Below are 18,355 nucleotides of genomic sequence, written 5' to 3'. Positions count from 1 at the left end.
CAAAACCTCATCCCAACTGTAAAGTATGGTGAAGGGAGCATCATGGTTTGGGGCTGCTTTGCTGCCTCAGGGCCTGGACAGCTTGCTATCATCGACGGAAAAATGAATTCCCAAGTTTATCAAGACATTTTGCAAGAGAATGTAAGGCTATCTGTCTGCCAATTGAAGCTCAACAGACCTTGGGTGATGCAACAGAACAACGACACAAAACACAGAAGTAAATCAACAACAGAATGGCTTCAACAGAAAAAAATATGCTTTCTGGAAAGGCCCAGTCAGAGTCCTGACCTCAACCCGATTGAGATGCTGTGGCATGACCTCAAGAGAGTGGTTCACACCAGACATCTCAGAATATTGCTGAACTGAAACAGTTTTGTAAAGAGGAACGGTCCAGAATTCCTCCTGACCGTTGTGCCGTTCTGATCCGCAACTACAGAAAATGGTTGGTTGAGGTTATTTCTGTTATTAAAACAAAGGGTTCACATTCTTTTAGATGCCACTGTATATGGGCACAGGAATTAAAATATACAGAAATGTGGCTGTGGTTTCAGTGACAACAGTTTGACATGATGGGTACCTTCTGATGAGTGGTGACCTGCCCCCTGTGCCAGGGGCAGGGTGAACACAGAGTGGGTCTGTGTCAGCTGTGGTCGCCCCATGGCCGCCTGCTCTACCTGGCTCTGGCCGTCTGACAGCACCGACAGGGTGTATACGGGCTGCTTGTTGCCCCGCGCCGCCTGGGCCTCGGGCATCTGCCGTAGCGGGAACTGGCACAGCCGACCAGTGAAACCTGGCGGGCAAAGGCAGTGGGTCCGCGAGCTGCACACCCCTCCATTCATACAGGTCAGTGGACACACAACTAGAAAGACAGGAAGAGAGAAAAAGGTGTTGCTATTGAACAAAATCTCAAACGCATCACCAAGCCATGAGTAGTATAGGAAAGGAGAAACAGAGCACATGTCAAACATCATCCATCAACATCATGTAATGTCAGCCCTTTTTCATTTGGAGCATTATTTTAAACAGGGAACAGTTGGGACTTCTACAATAGCAGGAACATAGATCCAAAACAAAACCCTGATGTCTGCAGCTTCCGGTATGAGTCACTTTGGTTTTCGGGACTAAATGCCACGGTCAAATCACATCAGCTCCATACGCAAATAAACTGCCTCAGCCAATCAGCAGCAGAGAGCAAAAGTTGAGAGCTAGATGTTCCGGTTTTCCACTAAATTCCACTAAGCCGTTAACAAGGCGACACTCCATCTTAACTCCTCCTCCACATTTACTCGATTGGTTGAAAAGTGCAGAAGACCACCTCCCCCAACATGTTTTTTTCTTATCCTCATCAAGCCCAGTACGTAGGGCCTTCAAACTCAACTCTGGACCTCGAAGCCAGTTCCATTGCATTTTTTAATTGTTCCCCTCGAATCAGGGACTGAATTAGGCCTGGAACACCAGGTGTGTGCAATTCATCATCAGGATGAGCTTAAAACCAGCAGTCTCCGGAGACCTCATAGGGTAAGAGTTGAATGACCCTGATTTAGGGGATGTAGTTTCAGGCGTATCTCATACGCCTGCTGCGCTAGGTTAGGGCAGAGCTGAATATTGATACGAATGACCGCTTTTTCCTGGTTTATGGAAAACACTTGAAACCACAGGAGCCCTGCTATGCCATATACACTGCCTGGTAGGTTTCCCTTTGTGTTTACTTTTCAAGCAGCTCCTTTTCTCCCTAAAGGACAATCAGATGAAACAGTGGGGGCAGAGTACACACCAGACTGAGACCATCAGCAGAAATAATGGTGAAGACTGGTGCATTAATAACGCACATATTAGAATAGACATACCACAAATTGCACGAAATAATATTAACAGTAACAAATGGACATTTTTACAATTTATCATTCCCAAAATGTTGTAGTTTCTCTATGTCCCTTGTTGTGTTCATGAAAGAAATCAGAAGCTGAAGCTCAGTTGTTTGGATGTCTTGTCCTGCAGTCTAACATAACAGAATCATAGGGATGCAGGCAGCATGAGTTCCTGGGCAGGCAGGCAGAGAGAGAGAGAGAGATACGGCTCATCATGTCTGACGGGGACACACCCAGTGGTTGAGAGGAGGCCTGTTCGTGTTACCCGCCCGGCAGAGCAAAGCTCCACACACTGGAGCAATTAGGCCTGGACTGCCTCGGAGTCTAGGCCGCTGTGTAATAACGGGACTAGATGCCCTCAAACACAACGGGGAAATTTTTAAACCAATGAAAGTCAAGCAAAATAGCAACTGGAGAAATCCCTCTAATGTTTAAATGTGCAGCGGGGTGGGCTGTTCTGACGCAGCCTGCACCATAATTACCCGTGACAGTGGTCTTTAACCCAGAGCAGGCAGCTACATGCAGCAGTCGGTTACTGTGGAGGCTCACAGATAGCAGGGAAAACGTGGAGAGTAATCCAGCTGGAGAAGGACTTCCTTAAAAGTGTGCTACATGCAGCAGTCGGTTACTGGGGAGGCTCACAGACAGCAGGGAAAACATGGAGAGTAATCCAGCTGGAGAAGGACTTCCCTAAAAGGGAGAGTGGAGAGCAGAGCTCTCCAGACGTGTGTCTGGCTGACTTTTTGTCTCAGTATAGAAAGCTGGAAAGAGATAGAGCGAGAGAGAGAGAGAGAGAGAGAGAGAGAGAGAGACTATGGGAGGCGCACAATACTACATAAAGCCTTGACTACATGGAACTCTATTCCATATCAAGTAACTGATCAAAGCAGTAAAATTAAATTTAAAAACAGATAAAATACACGTTATGGAACAGCAGGGCCTGTAAAGCAACACAAACATAGACACATGCATACAAACACACAATAACATACGGACTATACACACATGTACACATGGATTTTGTGTTATAGATATGTGGTAGTAGAGTAGAGGCCTGAGGGCACACACTTAACATGTTGTGAAATCTGTTATGAATGTGTTGTAATGTTTTTCAAATGTATAACTGCCTTAATTTTGCTGGACCCCAGGAAGAGCAAGGCAGCAGCTAATGATCCATAATAAATACAAATACAAGATACTATTGGGAAGAAAGAGAAAGAGAGAGAGAAAGAAAGACAGGGGTGTAACCTCCATCCAAACCCGACTATACAACTAAAACCCACAGAGACTGGAGAGACAACATAGGAAAAGTCTGGTAAGGCTTGGGGAGAAGGCCGGTCTCAGAGTAGACCCTCTGACACACACACACACACACACACACACACACACACACACACACACACACACACACACACACACACACACACACACACACACACACACACACACACACACACACACACACACACACACACACACTCAAGCAATACTTAGGTCCTTCCATGACAAACAGCAAGGAAGGGCTCCTTTGACATAATAACACAGCCCTTAGGTATCGGTACATCAAAATATATTTTTGTCTCCAAGAAAATGTTGTGCACATGCCATGAATGCTGACTGTACTTCACGGTGGTTAAAAAAAATCAGGTGAACGAATCATTCTTTTTGATGTTTAGAAGTAACAGGCACTGCAGCACAGGGCTGTCTGCCATTTCAAGCACATCTCTTGATGTGTGCTTGTATTTGGAATGGTATTCCCTTCCCCACAGATTAGCTACAGTAGTTGGGTGGAGGACTGGTGACTCACCAAATACAGTAACTAATCAGGTAGAGAGGGTGGACCTCCAAGTCCACTAATCAGTCTACACCACACTGAATGGATCAGGAGGCCAGGACTCAAACTGGTCCCCTTACAGTATACAGGAGGGGTTTAAACTAGACTCTCTCCCACATCTGCTTCGTCTATCTAAACCAACCCAGGGCAGTTAGAGAGACATGGGTGTAATACACATGGACTAATGCATTCTGCAGACTGTCTGAGTGAGTGAGACGATGTGGGACTGTTTGTAATGGTCTGAGTGTAGCTGGTGCAGAGGAGTCAGGCGCAGGACAGCAGAGATGAGTAACACAAGTAACTTTACTCAAATATTCCAATAACATGTCGTAATACCGAGCCCACAATAACGGACCGAACATACATAAAACAATCACGCACAAAAACCATGGGTTAAACAGAGGGTTAAATAATGAACATGTTTTTGGGGAATTGAAACCAGGTGTGTAAAATAAAGACAAAACAAATGGAAAATGAAAAGTGGATCGGTGATGGCTAGAAGGCTGGTGACGTCGACCGCCGAACGCCGCCCGAACAAGGAGAGGGACCGACTTCAGTGGAAGTCGTGACACTGTTATGATCCAGTCATGATAACATGTGTTCCACTGCATCCCTGAATTATGAAACCCAACTGGGCACAGAATGTCTGCAGAGGTGAAAATGTCCCACTCTGTTTAGTGGGTAGCAGACAGTGTCAGAATGACCTAGCGTAGATCACCTGAAACACTAGAGCCACCCAGCTTTAAGCTCTATTACCATGCCAACAAATGGGCAAAGACTGGTGGAATCAAAGTTGTTTCCACGTAATTTTAACACAAAATGTCTATTCGATGACGCTGAATCTCCATGGAAAACTGATTGTATTTGCAAAAAGTCATCAACGTAAGTAAGGGCATTTAAAAAAAACTAAATCCAATGACATGGTGACATTTGTTGTTGATTTCACATTGAATTCACGTTAGTTTCCAACTCAACCAATTGTAATACAAAACTATATGTTGAACTCACGTCTGTGCCCAGTGGGTGGTGCTATCTAGGCTATATTATACAGCACTATATATTATAAAGCACTTCTATGAAACCCATATGGATATCCATATGAAACCCATATCCCAATATGGATATAAATTCTCGGCCCCCACCATTAATAACGAGGCCCAAATCCTCAGGGGATGTGTATTCAATTATCCTCACATGTCACTTTCACATTATACAATTTTAATGCCATGTCTTTGGAAATAGATTTCATACTCAAAATTGGCTCACAGGTATGTTCCAAACCGCATTTAAAGGGGAAATCTTTTTCCTATCCAGCATCTGCTGGATGCGAAAGAGAGAAAAGACGGGGGGAGAGGAGGAGGGAGAACGGACTTTTTTTGTGTTTCAAAGCTCTTCTCGACATAGTGTTTCATGTGACAGAGGAGTGAGAGCTCCTTTCTCATAATGCCATGATTTAGACTGAGACAGACAGTGTGTAGGGGAGGAACTGCAGGAAACTGCAGGAAATAGAGGGAGAGAAAGAAAGAGGGATAGGAAGAGAAAGAGAGAGAGAGAGAGAGAGAGAGAGAGAGAGAGAGAGAGAGAGAGAGAGGAAGAAAAGGGAGAGTGGAGAGAGGGGAAGAAGGAGGGAGAGTGTGTGAGAAAGAGAGAGAAAAAGAAAGAGAAGTAAAATAGAAAAAGTGCGATGGAAGAACCATCAGAGGGATCCAAATTAATCTGCTGTTATCGCTTCTCCAGATGCAGAGAGACTTTTTCATAAATACATACCTGTCATTCTTAAACTGTAGTGTGAGCAAGCTGAGACAACGATACACACATAGATACGAATGTACACACACACACACACATACACAAAGTGTGCCACTGATGCATTACCACAGATTTGGCACACTAACCAGCCTGGTTTCATATACTAGACGTAACATAGTAAATGTAAATCTGGGACACTCAAATTAGTATGACATGTTACGTTTGGTATGGTTTCATAAGACAGAAGGTTACTTATGGCAAAAACTAAAGTACAGTGGTTGGTCGGAGGGGATGGGTGGGCAAATAAAACGAAACATCTAGCAATCCAAAGGTTGGTGTTTGAATGTCATCATGGACAACCTTAGCATTTTAGCAACTTTGCAACTATACTGAACAAAAATATAAATGCAACAGGTCAAGTCTTGGTCCCATGTTTCATGCCCTGAAATAAAAGAACCCAAAAATGTTCCACAACCACAGACATGTGGTTCCACAACCACAGGCATGTAACCATGCCAGCCCAGGACCTCCACATCCGGCTTCTTTACCTGCAGGATGGTCTGAGACGAGCCACCCAGACAGCTGATATAACTGTGGGTTTACACAACCAAAACATTTCTGCAAAAACTGTCAGAAAGCTTCTCAGGGAAGCTCATGTCCATGCTCATCATCCTCACCAGGGTCTTGACCTGACTGCAGTTCGGCGTCATAACCCACTTCAGTGGCCAAATGCTCACCTTGGATGGCCACTGGCACACTGGAGAAATGTGCTTTTCACGGATGAATCCCAGTTTCAACTGTACCGGGCAGATGACAGAGAGCTTGTATGGTGTCGTGTGGGTGAGTGGTTTGCTGATGTCAACGTTGTGAACAGAGTGCCCCATGGTGGCGGTGGGGTTATGGTGTGGGCAGGCATAAGCTACGGACAACAAACACAATTGCATTTTATCGATAGCAATTTAAGGCACAGAGATAACGTGACAAGATCCTGAGGCCCATTGTTGTGCCATTCATATTCCACCATCACCGTTTCAGCATGATAATGCACGGCACCATGTCACAAGGATCTGTACACAGTTTCTGTAAACTGAAAATGTTACACTTCTTCCATGGCCTGCGTACATCAGACATGTCACCCACTGAGCTGTCTGGGATGCTCTGGATCGACGTGTACGGCAGCGTGTTCCAGTTCCCTCCAATATCCAGCAACTTCGCACAGTCATTGAAGAAGAGTGGGACAACACTCTTCCACAGGCTGATCAACAAAATGTGAAGGAGATGTGTCGCGCTGCATGGGGCAAATGGTGGTCACACCACATACTGACTGGCTTTCAGATCCATCCCCCTACCTTTTGTTAGTGTATCTGTCACCAAAATATGTATTTCTATTTTCCCAGATGTGAAATCCATAGATTAGGGCCAATTGACTGATATCTCCCAAATTTCGTGATATCCTAATGCGATCTTGTCTCATCGCTGCAACTCCCCAACGGGCTCGGGAGAGGCGAAGGTCGAGTCACATGTCTGAAAAATTACCCGCCAAACTGCACTTCTTAACACATGCTCACTTAACCCAGAAGCCAGCTTCACCAATGTCCTGGAGGAAACAGCATTAAACTGACAACTGAAGTCAGCCTGCAGGCGCCCGGCCTGCCACAAGAGGTTGCTAGAGAGCGATGAGCCAAGTAAAGCCACCCCTGGCCAAACACTCCCCTAACCCAGATGAAGCTGGGCCAATGGTGCGCCACCATAAGGGACTCCTGGTCATGGCCAGTTGTGACACAGCCTGGGATCGAACCTGGGTCTGTAGTGACACCTCAAGCACGGCGATGCAGTGCCTCAGAGTTCTGTGCCACTTGGGAGGCTGATTTACTTCTTTGAACTGTAACTTAGTAAAATTTTGAAATTGTTGCATGTGCGTTTATATTTTTGTTCAGTGTACTTACTAGCTACTTTGCAACTACTTAGCATGCTAGCTTACCCTTCTCCTAACCTTAACCCTTCAACCTAACTCTTAACCTTAATCCTAACCTTAAACCTAACCTTAAATCTTATCCTTAACCCGCCACCTAGTCACCTAGCTAACGTTAGCCACAACAAATTGGAATTCACAACATATAGAACGAATTGCAATTGGTAACATATTGTACAAATTGTAATTCATAACATTTCATATGAAATAGATGATGGTCATCCACAAATTAATACATACCATACAACATATACCAATTGGAGTGTCCTGGATTTACATTTCTATGTTATGTCTACCCATGAGTCCAGGTTGCACTAACGTAGACCGATATGTACCATACTGTACATACACAGAAATACTGACACATTTTGGAATGTTTAATTATGTTATTTCAGACCAATTACTGGTTGCTAGGTTTTCATTCCAATCAACCAGGTTTGAAGACAATAGGGGGGAAGAGTTTTAGCCGAGGAAAATATTTCAACAATTACTTCACTAACTCAAGACTTGGACGTTTCTACACTCCAGATTGAACAAGGACCATTCTATTTTCTTTTCAGTGAAAATAGCCCCAGGAGCAACAATAGGTTCAACTAAATGCCCATTCAAATGAAACCTAGCTGAAGAGATGAAAGCTCAGCTCTCTCACATCACTGCATCACAGTTCATACAGAGCATGTAAAACCAGAAAAACTCGTACTTCCCCCAGACCTCAGCATGAGCTTTAGTAGAGGGGATCTCCTGCCTGTCTGTACGCTGTTTGTGTGTTTGGGGTTTGGCTCGGAGTGTGGCCTCCCACCCACGCACTTCTGTCTGTCTGGAGATGACGCAGCAGCCTGACCGCCTCCCACTTCAGCCTCACATCCAACCACAGCCTCTCTCTCCCGTCTCAAATATTCCCAGCTCAAAATGAACAAATTATAGTTTAACGCTCCAGTTCAACAGCTAGTCTACGTACAGTGAGCTGCAAAAGGGATGAATCCCGGTGTACATCTGAAAGCTTATGTTTCTTAGAAGACAATCTGAAATATGTCAGTGGGTCAGTAAGGCTGGCCAGCTTCTCATGGCTTAACACATATTTATCATCCTTTAAAGCAGGGATAGGCAACTGGCAGCCCCCCTTTTGTAGGCCCGCGGATCAATTTCCAAAAAACTAAACTCAGTCGGGGTCTCAACTTAATGTTGAGAGGTAGAATAGTAGAATACACAAGGTTCAATTTCCAAATTTTGAATTTTTCTCATTACAGTATGTCATTCACTGACAGTCACTTAATTAGCCCATGTCAGCTAACATGTTTAAGTTAGGCAAGTTTGTCTAGCCAGTTATCTAAACTTGTAGTAGTCATGGTTAGTCATTCTCACTCAGATATATTCAAAACGGCAAACATCTTGCTCCACCCCATGGCAAAATGAGTAAAATTGCAGGAAATGTCCTGTAAAACTCAATTTTTTCTGTCTGTTCCAAGAAAACATGAGTAGAATTGCATGAAATTAGTTATACAATTGCAACATATTTTCTCCGCCCCATGGCAAAAAGTGGAGCATTGCAGCAAACTTCATTCCAAACTGGAACATTTTCTCTATGCCCCATGGCAAAATGTGTACATTTCAGATCATTTTTGGGTCAATTTTACTCAGGCTAGGGCAGGCATTGACTGCACGTGTTGGTATGGATGTGGGTACGCAGACCCACGAGCCACGGCTGCCCCTCACGATGAGTTCAATTCTTTTTTTGTGGCGACCACCCCATCAAAGAACTCCATCCCTGAGTCAGTGATTATGAGAGTATGATTATATGCCTAAAAATGTATGGTGTTAAAGAGGAGAGAGTATTTGCCAAACCATCAGAAAATACTATTATTAAGTGAAACCCTCTATCTGTAACCACAGGAAAGTTCTCATTGTTAGTACAACTCAGCATTACAAATATTGTACTAGTGGTAACAGATAAAATAGATGATAATAATATAATAATAATAATATATAATAATATAATGATAAGAGAATGACACATTATGGGTCACTAGCAATCAATGTATGATTCAATAATGCCAATAAGCTCCACAACCCACATCAAATAACTCCATTTTAATTTCTTCACAGCCCCTGCAGAAATACCATCAAAAGGACAACGACAAAAACAACATTACACCACAATAACGATCTCCACCACTACCACTATTATAACTATTAAAAGGGCATGATTACAATAATGGGAGGCACAAGGTCTTATGATGCTCTTGTCTTTACCGTCAGTAGAATAGCAAGAAGCCACATCCCCAAATATGCCTGCTTTAAACTGGTGCTGTGAGACCACATACCACATACACAGAGTGGACTCTGGACTTCTGTAGCTGTGCCCATAGCCCAGAGTAAATGACATAATCACTGGGTTTTTAAAACACAGGCCTGAGAAAGTCTCCTCCACTTCCTCCTGCCGGCTAGCAGGCTGCCTGGGAGTAAGGGACTCTGTTGACTAACTGGGAACTAGATAGGCCTACCTATTAGAGGTCGACCGATTATGATTTTTTTCAGCGCCGATACCGATTATTGGAGGACCAAAAAAGTCCGGTACCGATTAATCGGTTGATTTTGTTAATATATTTGTAATAATGCCAATTACAACAATACTGAATTAACACTTATTTTAACTTAATTTAATACATCAATAAAATCATTTTAGCCTCAAATAAATAATTAAACATGTTCAATTTGGTTTAAATAATGCAAAAATAAAGTGTTGGAGAAGAAAGTAAAACTGCAATATGTGCCATGTAAGAAAGTTAACGTTTAAGTTCCTTGCTCAGAACATGAGAACATATGAAAGCTGGTGGCTCCTTTTAACATGAGTCTTCAATATTCCCAGGTAAGAAGATTTAGGTTGTAGTTATTATAGGAATTATAGGACTATTTCTCTCTATACCATTTGTATTTCATTAACCTTTGACTATTGGATGTTCTTATAGGCACTTTAGTATTGCCAGTGTAACAGTATAGCTTCCGTCCCTCTCATCGCTCCTCCCTGGGCTCGAACCAGGAACACAATGACAACAGCCACCCTCGAAGCAGCGTTACCCATCGCTCCACAAAATCCACAGCCTTGCTGAGCAAGGGGAACAACCACTCCAAGTCTCAGAGCGAATAACATTTGAAACGCTATTAGCACGCACCCTGCAAACTAGCTAGCCATTTCACATCGGTTACACCAGTCTAATCTCGGGAGTTGATAGGCTTGAAGTCATAAACAGTGCAATGCTTGACGCACAACGAAGAGCTGCATTAGTCTAAATATTCCTGTTACATTGCACAACCTTTCAATGTTATGTCATAATTACATAAAATTCTGGCAAATTAGGCAGCCCAAACTGTTGCACATACACTAACTGCGTGCAATGAATGCAAGAGAAGTGACACAATTTCACCTGGTTAATATTGCTTGCTAACCTGGATTTCTTTTAGCTTAATATGCAGGTTTAAAAATATATACTTCTGTGTATTGATTTTAAGAAAGGCATTGATGTTCATGGTTAGGTACACATTGGAGCAATGATACGCACCACATCGATTATAAGCAAAAGCAAGACACGCAAAATAAACTAGTAATATCATCAACCATGTGTAGTTAACTAGTGATTATGATTGATTGTTTTTTATAAGATACGTTTAATGCTAGCTAGCAACTTACCTTGGCTTACTGCATTTGAGTAGCAGGCAGTCTCCTCGTGGAGTGCAATGAGAGGCAGGTGGTTAGAGCATTGGACTAGTTAACTGTAAGGTTGCAAGATTGAATCCCCCGAGCTGACAAGGTGAAAATCTGTCGTTCTGCCCCTGAATGAGGCAGTTAACCCACTGTTCCTAGGCCATCATTGAAAATAAGAATTTGTTCTTAACTGACTTGCCTGGTTAAATAAAGATTAAAGAAAGGTGTAAAGGTGGAGAAAAAACGCCAAATCGGTGTCCAAAAATACAGATTTCCGATTGTTATGAAAACTTGAAATCGGCCCTAATTAATCGGCCATTCCGATTAATCGGTCGACCTCTACTACCTATACTGCACTCCTGCATCCTCTCAACCCCGCGCATCTGCCCCAGATTGCTTGGCAAGGAGAGCTGCAGCCCAAAGCTTTCCAAACAGTGCCTGCTTCAACGCTAAACACACATACATTGCCTTCAGAAAGTATTGACTTCAAAATTGATTACGTCTTTTTTTCTCTCAACCATCTCCACACAGTAGCCCATAATGACAAAGTGAAAACATGTTTTTAGAAATGTTTGCAAATGTTTTGAAAATGAAATACAGAAAAACAGTATCTCATTCACATAAGTATTCATACCCCTGAATCAATACATAGTAGAATCACCTTTGGCAGTGATTACATCTGTAAGTCTTTCTGGGTAAGAGCTTTGCACACTTCGATTATACAATATTTGCCCATTATTCTTTTCAAAATTCTTCAAGCTCTGTCAAAATGAGTTTTAGGTCATTGTCCTGCTGAGAGGTGAGTTCATCTCCAAGTGTCTGGTGGAAAGCATACTGAACCAGGCTTTCCTCTAGGATTTTGCCTGTGCTTAACGGCGTTCCGTTTATTTTTATCCTGAAAAATTCCCCAGTCCTTATTGATTACAAGCATACCCATAACATAATGCAGCCACCACTATGCTTGAAAATATGGAGAGTGGTACTCATTAATGTGTTAATGAGCTGTTCTTGTGAGCTGTTCTTGACATAATATGGACTTGGTCTTTTTTCCAAATAGGGCTATCTTCTGTATATCACCCCTAACTTGTCACAACACAACTGATTGGCTCAAACGCATTAAGAAGGAACGAAATTCCACAAATGAACTTTTAACAAGGCACACCTGTTAACTGAAATGCATTCCAGGTGACTACCTCATGAAGCTGGTTAAGAGAATGCCAAGAGTGTGCAAAGCTGTCATCAAGGCAAAGGGTAGTTACTTTGAATAATCTCAAATATAAAATATATTTTAATTTGTTTAACACTTTTTTGGTTACATCATGATTCCATGTGTTACTTCATAGTTTTGATGTCTTCACTATTATTCTACAATGTAGAAAATAGTAAAAAATAAAGACAAATCCTGGAATGAGTCAGTGTATCCAAACTTTTGACTTGTACTGTATATTCGCAGGACGTAACATATCATACGAAATGGATGACGTGGTACACAATTTGATGACATAGTATACAAAAAACAGGAGCCACTTTTGGCTCGTGAGCACCACTTTTAACACTACTGGCTGAAATTTTACAAAAGTTTCAGAGTGCATCTTTAAGAAACATTCAAATTAGTACTCAAATGAGCTTCAGGGAGCTGTGGAAACCTGCTGTGAGAACCTACTCTGTCTTATGTAAATTCATGTTGGCCTAGATCACTGTTCTTCCAATATGTAGAATCATATTTTCAATTTACTTATGACATATATGTTTTTGTATGAAAAACATTTTTGTTCACCATTCCATGTACTTTTACTCTTCGTGATTACCCAAGGAATACTTTTGTATTTTTCATTATTTGTACAGTCATTCTTTATGGGTCTGTTTCTTGTGTCACCATATTAGGCCTCCATCCCAATTCAGAGGGCAGAAGAACCCACCATTCCAGCCCAGAGGAAGGCCCTAAAAATTGTCAAAGACTCCAGCCACCCTAGTCATAGACTGTTCTCTCTGCTACCGCACGGCAAGCAGTACCGGAGCGCCACGTCTAGGTCCAAGAGGTTTCTAAACAGCTCTACCCCCAAGCCATAAGACTCTTGAATATCTAATCAAATGGCTACCCAGACTATTTGCACCCCCCCTCCCCATTTACACTGCTGCTACTCTGTTATTATCTATGCATAGTCATTTTAATAACTCTACCTACATGTACATATTACCTCAATTACCTCGACTAACTGGTTCCCCCGCACATTGACTCTGTACTGGTACCCCCGCACATTGGCTCTGTACTGGTACCCCCGCACATTGGCTCTGTACTGGTACCCCCTGTATATAGCCTCTCTATTTTTATTTTACTGCTGCTCTTTAATTTAATTTTAATTAACTTTAATTTTTATTTATTTTTTGTTGATATTTTTCTTAAAACGGCATTGTTGGTTAAGGGTAAGTAGGAATTTCACTGTAAGTTGTATTCGGCGCATGTGACAAATACAATTTGATTTGATTTGAACAGAGACAGAGGGGTGCGAGGAGATTTGTCCTAAACAGGGTACTTTGTTATTTTCCTATTTTTAACACTTACACACAATGTGTAGAACATTTGAAGGGTCACTAAAATGACTGCTGTCTTTAAAAGATGACTGGCAAAAATGACTGAGCCAAAATCTAAAGAAGACCACACCCCCTTGTAGAAAACGCTTTTATCAACTAAACTGGGTAACAACCTTTGTTTTGTCAATATATTTTGGAGTGCTATTTCTGCACCTCAGAGGGGGAAGGGGAGGACCATCCTCCTCAGTGAATTTCATTTTTTTTTTTAATAGTGAAACATTTAAAATGTTTTTTTTTTTAAGTACTTTTTAGAAAAAACTCCCGAAATATATTCACACGTCACCAAATAATTGATTAAAACACACTGTTTCACAATGAAGGTCTACAGTAGCCTCAACAGCATTCTCTGGGGTAGCACAATGAAATAGCCAGATGACAGCTAGCTTCCGTCTTCTTCTGGGACTTCAATACAAAACCTAGGACACTTACGGTTCTCCCGCTTTTCCATACACTTACACAGTAATTATGACAACTTCCGGGAGGACATCCACCAACCTCTCAGAGCTCATTGCAGCATGAACTGACATGTTGTCCAACCAATCAAAGGATCAGAGAATGAATATAGTACTGAAGGCATAAACTAGAGCTAGCTAGCACTTAATTTCTTCAAAAATGGTGGAGCAAATGCAGATAGCTAGTTTAGCCTACTCAAACACCTGGCTCAAACAGAGGGATGCTATGTTAGCTAGTTGGCTATAACTATCCAACACTGGAACTCTTCCAAGTCAAGGTAAGCTTTGGTTTTTACAAATTTATTGCCACAGGGGCCTGCCGTTGTAACTGCTAAACAGCTTATTGACTGTACACTGTACTGCATGATTATAGCGGGTTTACTCACCTCTTAGTTCTATTGGCTATGTTGACTATGACGTTACTTTAGCTAATGCTGTGACTACGATGTGGGCTGTGTGTAGTGGTTATGATATGAAGGTTTGGCTTGGAAAGATTTTTTTGCAGACAGCTGATATGTTGTGCAAGTCCACAAGCGAAAGGAAAAGATGAGAGGAGGAGAGTGCGTAGATGCGAGAAGTAATGCAACAAGCTGTTTGTATGTGGCTATGAAAGGGATTTGTTTGCGTTTGATCGGGGGTGTGTTCATTCTGATGATTCTGTTGGAAAACACCTACATACGTTGTAAACTTTCATTCATAGGCTAGGTTGTAGCAACCTCATGATCGGTATATGTCAAATTTGAGTATTATGTAGCAGCCTAAACTTATTCGATGTTACATTGAGCTGGGTGAATGGAATATGAATCACAGTCATCCAATATGCTGTAATAGAAATAAGGCCACGCTCATTATTCTTTTTTTTGTCCTTCCTCATCTTAAACAGCACAACCCGCCACTGTTAACCATTTGACTACTTAGTCCACTTTCATTAAACCCACCCACCCCCTATTTTAAAGCAGAATTATCTACAACACTTATTTTGATTCTATATAATTTCTAAAATTACAATTAATCTGGTGTGAGACCATTATACTGCACTGTGTAATTGCCCAACCCATCATTCCAATCCCTGATTTCTCAATGGACATAACATGTCATGGAGGTATGTGAGATTGTCTACATGGCCCAGAGGTGTGGTGTGTGTGTGTGTGTGTGTGTGTGTGTGTGTGTGTGTGTGTGTGTGTGTGTGTGTGAGAGAGAGAGAGAGAGAGAGAGAGAGAGAGAGAGAGAGAGAGAGAGAGAGAGAGAGAGAGAGATATGTTGGCAACAGTGTGAATGTTGTCATATAATCGCTGGTCTAATCCCACTGTCATTGGGCCTACAGTATAATAGCAGACCAGGCAGGTAGAGAGAGGAGCGCTGACAGTGTACCCAGCAGAGCTGACTTCAGATATCTGCCCAGGCACGGCTGCAGTGTGGTGGCACACCCCTCAGGGGAGCTGTAGTGGCTGGGGTGTCTTAGGGCCCTCTCCCCCCGGCCAGGCCTGGCAGCAGCACTGTTATTCTGTATTTACCCTGGCTAACGGCTGTGCAGCTTTAGAGGTTTGGCAGGGTGCAGTCACACAGTCTCACATTCCATTGGCCAGCGTTAAATAACTGCTCCTTTTCTGCCCCTCACTAAGCAAATGGGAGGAAAGCGGGATAAAGATGGGGATGTTGTTTTGAGCTAGCTCCTATATTTTCCTCAAATGCGAGATAGCCTCCTCCATGACACACACACTGTGTTCCCTCATCACTTAAGAAATTACCTCTAATTAGTGTTTGTTTTTGGAGCTTCAGCTGCCAAAAACAATTTGCCACTTTTTTCTCAACCTGCGCCAAAGTGTTGACTTGAATAGAGCCAGTGACAGAATGGGAATAGCCCTGAGAGGAGGAATCGAATTCCATGAGAAATCCCTGTTAAGAAATAACCATGTGACCTGGAGGGTTACCCTGGCGCAGTAAAGGCTGAACAGATATCAACAAACACTGGGATTGGACTGTAGATCGACATCGCTCCTGACCTCAAATAACCTGAGATATTTTCCCTCCATATGAGAGTAGCCTAAATAAGAGAGAGAGGCAACCCATAAACATTAAAACACAACTTTGAGGGGAGGCTGTGACATGGCACCAAAAACACACACACACCCTTAATGTAGAGTTCACAGAGGGGTGAGGCTCAGGAGGAGCAATGATTCAGATGACAGGCAGTCCTCAAGCACTCATCAAGCAGTCATCAGGCAGTCATCACACACACACAGTTCTAAAATGGCTGAATGAATCCCCCTCTCTATGCCCCAGGGAGAGACTGACAGAGTGTGTGAGTGAAGCCATGCTGAGCCCCATTTCAGTGCACAGCCAGGCCCGTGGCACACTGTGGAGTGGTGCAGGTTTCTGGGTTTCCCATGCTTACCACAGCACCCATAACTTGGCATCAGAGGAGGAAGTGAGAGAGTGTGGGGTAGAGTAGAGGGCTCTCAGAGGGGGAAAAAGTGTGTCTCTAAACACTGACAGCTAGCCTTGGGCTGGTCCAGTTCTGCTTGTTCTGCTGATTTCCCTTTGACCTTTCTTTCTCCCATGGACCTCTGACCTTTACCTCTGACCCATACCCAGGGAAAACCTAAATAAATCACTGCAATAAAATGTGGGACAGAAGCTGAGCATTCAGAATTAAATACATGTTGGTATTGAATGACCCATTAAAGTCATATTTTGTGCATGACCACATTGGCCATTTCACATCCTCACATGACCTCCAACCTGTGTCACGGATGGAGAGAGATGAACCTTTACGCACGCAATACAGGGGGACTGATATAGGACATTCTATAGAGACAGAGGATGGCTCATAATAACGGCTGGAACAGGGTAAATGGAATGGCATCAAACACATGGAAATCATTCCACCTATTCCGCTCCAGACATTACCACCAGTCCTTCCTTCTCCATTAAGGTGCCACCAACCTCCTGTGGACTGGGCTGAATGAAGCAGGAAGTCTGGTTTAGGATACAGATGGTTACAGAGTGACTGGGCTGAATGAAGCAGGAAGTCTGGTTTAGGATACAGATGGTTACAGAGTGACTGGGCTGAGCACAGCAGGTCAGGTTAAGGATACAGAGGGAGAGTGACTGGGCTGAGCTGGGCAGGTCTGGTTAAGGACACAGAGGGAGAGTGACTGGGCTGAGCTGGGCAGGTCTGGTTAAGGATACAGAGGGAGAGTGACTGGGCTGAGCTGGGCAGGTCTGGTTAAGGATACAGAGGGAGAGTGACTGGGCTGAGCTGGGCAGGTCAGGTTAAGGACACAGAGGGAGAGTGACTGGGCTGAGCTGGGCAGGTCTGGTTAAGGATACAGAGGGAGAGTGACTGGGCTGAGCTGGGCAGGTCTGGTTAAGGATACAGAGGGAGAGTGACTGGGCTGAGCTGGGCAGGTCAGGTTAAGGACACAGAGGGAGAGTGACTGGGCTGAGCTGGGCAGGTCTGGTTAAGGACACAGAGGGAGAGTGACTGGGCTGAGCTGGGCAGGTCTGGTTAAGGATACAGAGGGAGAGTGACTGGGCTGAGCACAGCAGGTCTGGTTAAGGATACAGAGGGAGAGTGACTGGGCTGAGCTGGGCAGGTCTGGTTAAGGATACAGAGGGAGAGTGACTGGGCTGAGCTGGGCAGGTCTGGTTAAGGATACAGAGGGAGAGTGACTGGGCTGAGCACAGCAGGTCTGGTTAAGGATACAGAGGGAGAGTGACTGGGCTGAGCACAGCAGGTCTGGTTAAGGACACAGAGGGAGAACGACTGGGTGGGGAGAGCAGAAACAGGTCTAGTTGAGATGGGGAGCAACAGCTACCAGGCAACTGAGATTGATGGATGGAATGCCTGTGTGGTAGCAACCTTTGAGGAGAAGAAAGGCAGCGTCCAGCGCCCCTGGCCCAAACAGAGGTGTGAGCAGGAAAACCCAGATTCAGAGCTACTGTAGGTAAATACTGTAGGGAGGGTGGGAGGGGGCAGTGGGAGGAGTATCTATCAGTAACCTCACTGGATTCCCATTCTCAGCGTCTTTGGTCATACAGTGCTGCTTCACTCTGACCTGCACAACCCAGCTCAACCTCTATGACTGTATGGAGGAGACATAACACAGAACAATACGAGCCTGATTCAAAGATCAACCGCTGACTGACTCTTTTAATCTATAGAACCTGCTGGAAATGAAACGT

General features: G+C 43.5%; 1 protein-coding gene across 4 annotated transcripts in view; it reads right to left on the bottom strand.

Annotated features, from left to right (window-relative positions):
- Positions 1 to 18,355, bottom strand: part of LOC112231301 (latent-transforming growth factor beta-binding protein 3-like) — a 46,496-nt gene that overhangs the window by 20,624 nt on the left and 7,517 nt on the right. For all 4 annotated transcript variants that reach the window (XM_042311281.1, XM_042311283.1, XM_042311284.1 and 1 more), the window contains exon 2: positions 578 to 859. In XM_042311281.1, the coding sequence (XP_042167215.1) occupies positions 578 to 859 (282 nt within the window). The remainder of the gene's footprint in view (positions 1 to 577; positions 860 to 18,355) is intronic.

This window comes from Oncorhynchus tshawytscha, linkage group LG33 (genome assembly GCF_018296145.1).
Source record: "Oncorhynchus tshawytscha isolate Ot180627B linkage group LG33, Otsh_v2.0, whole genome shotgun sequence".
NCBI lineage: Eukaryota > Metazoa > Chordata > Actinopteri > Salmoniformes > Salmonidae > Oncorhynchus > Oncorhynchus tshawytscha.
The sequence above is the reverse complement of the archived record's forward strand: the minus strand, read 5'-3'. Positions and strand labels throughout refer to the sequence as shown.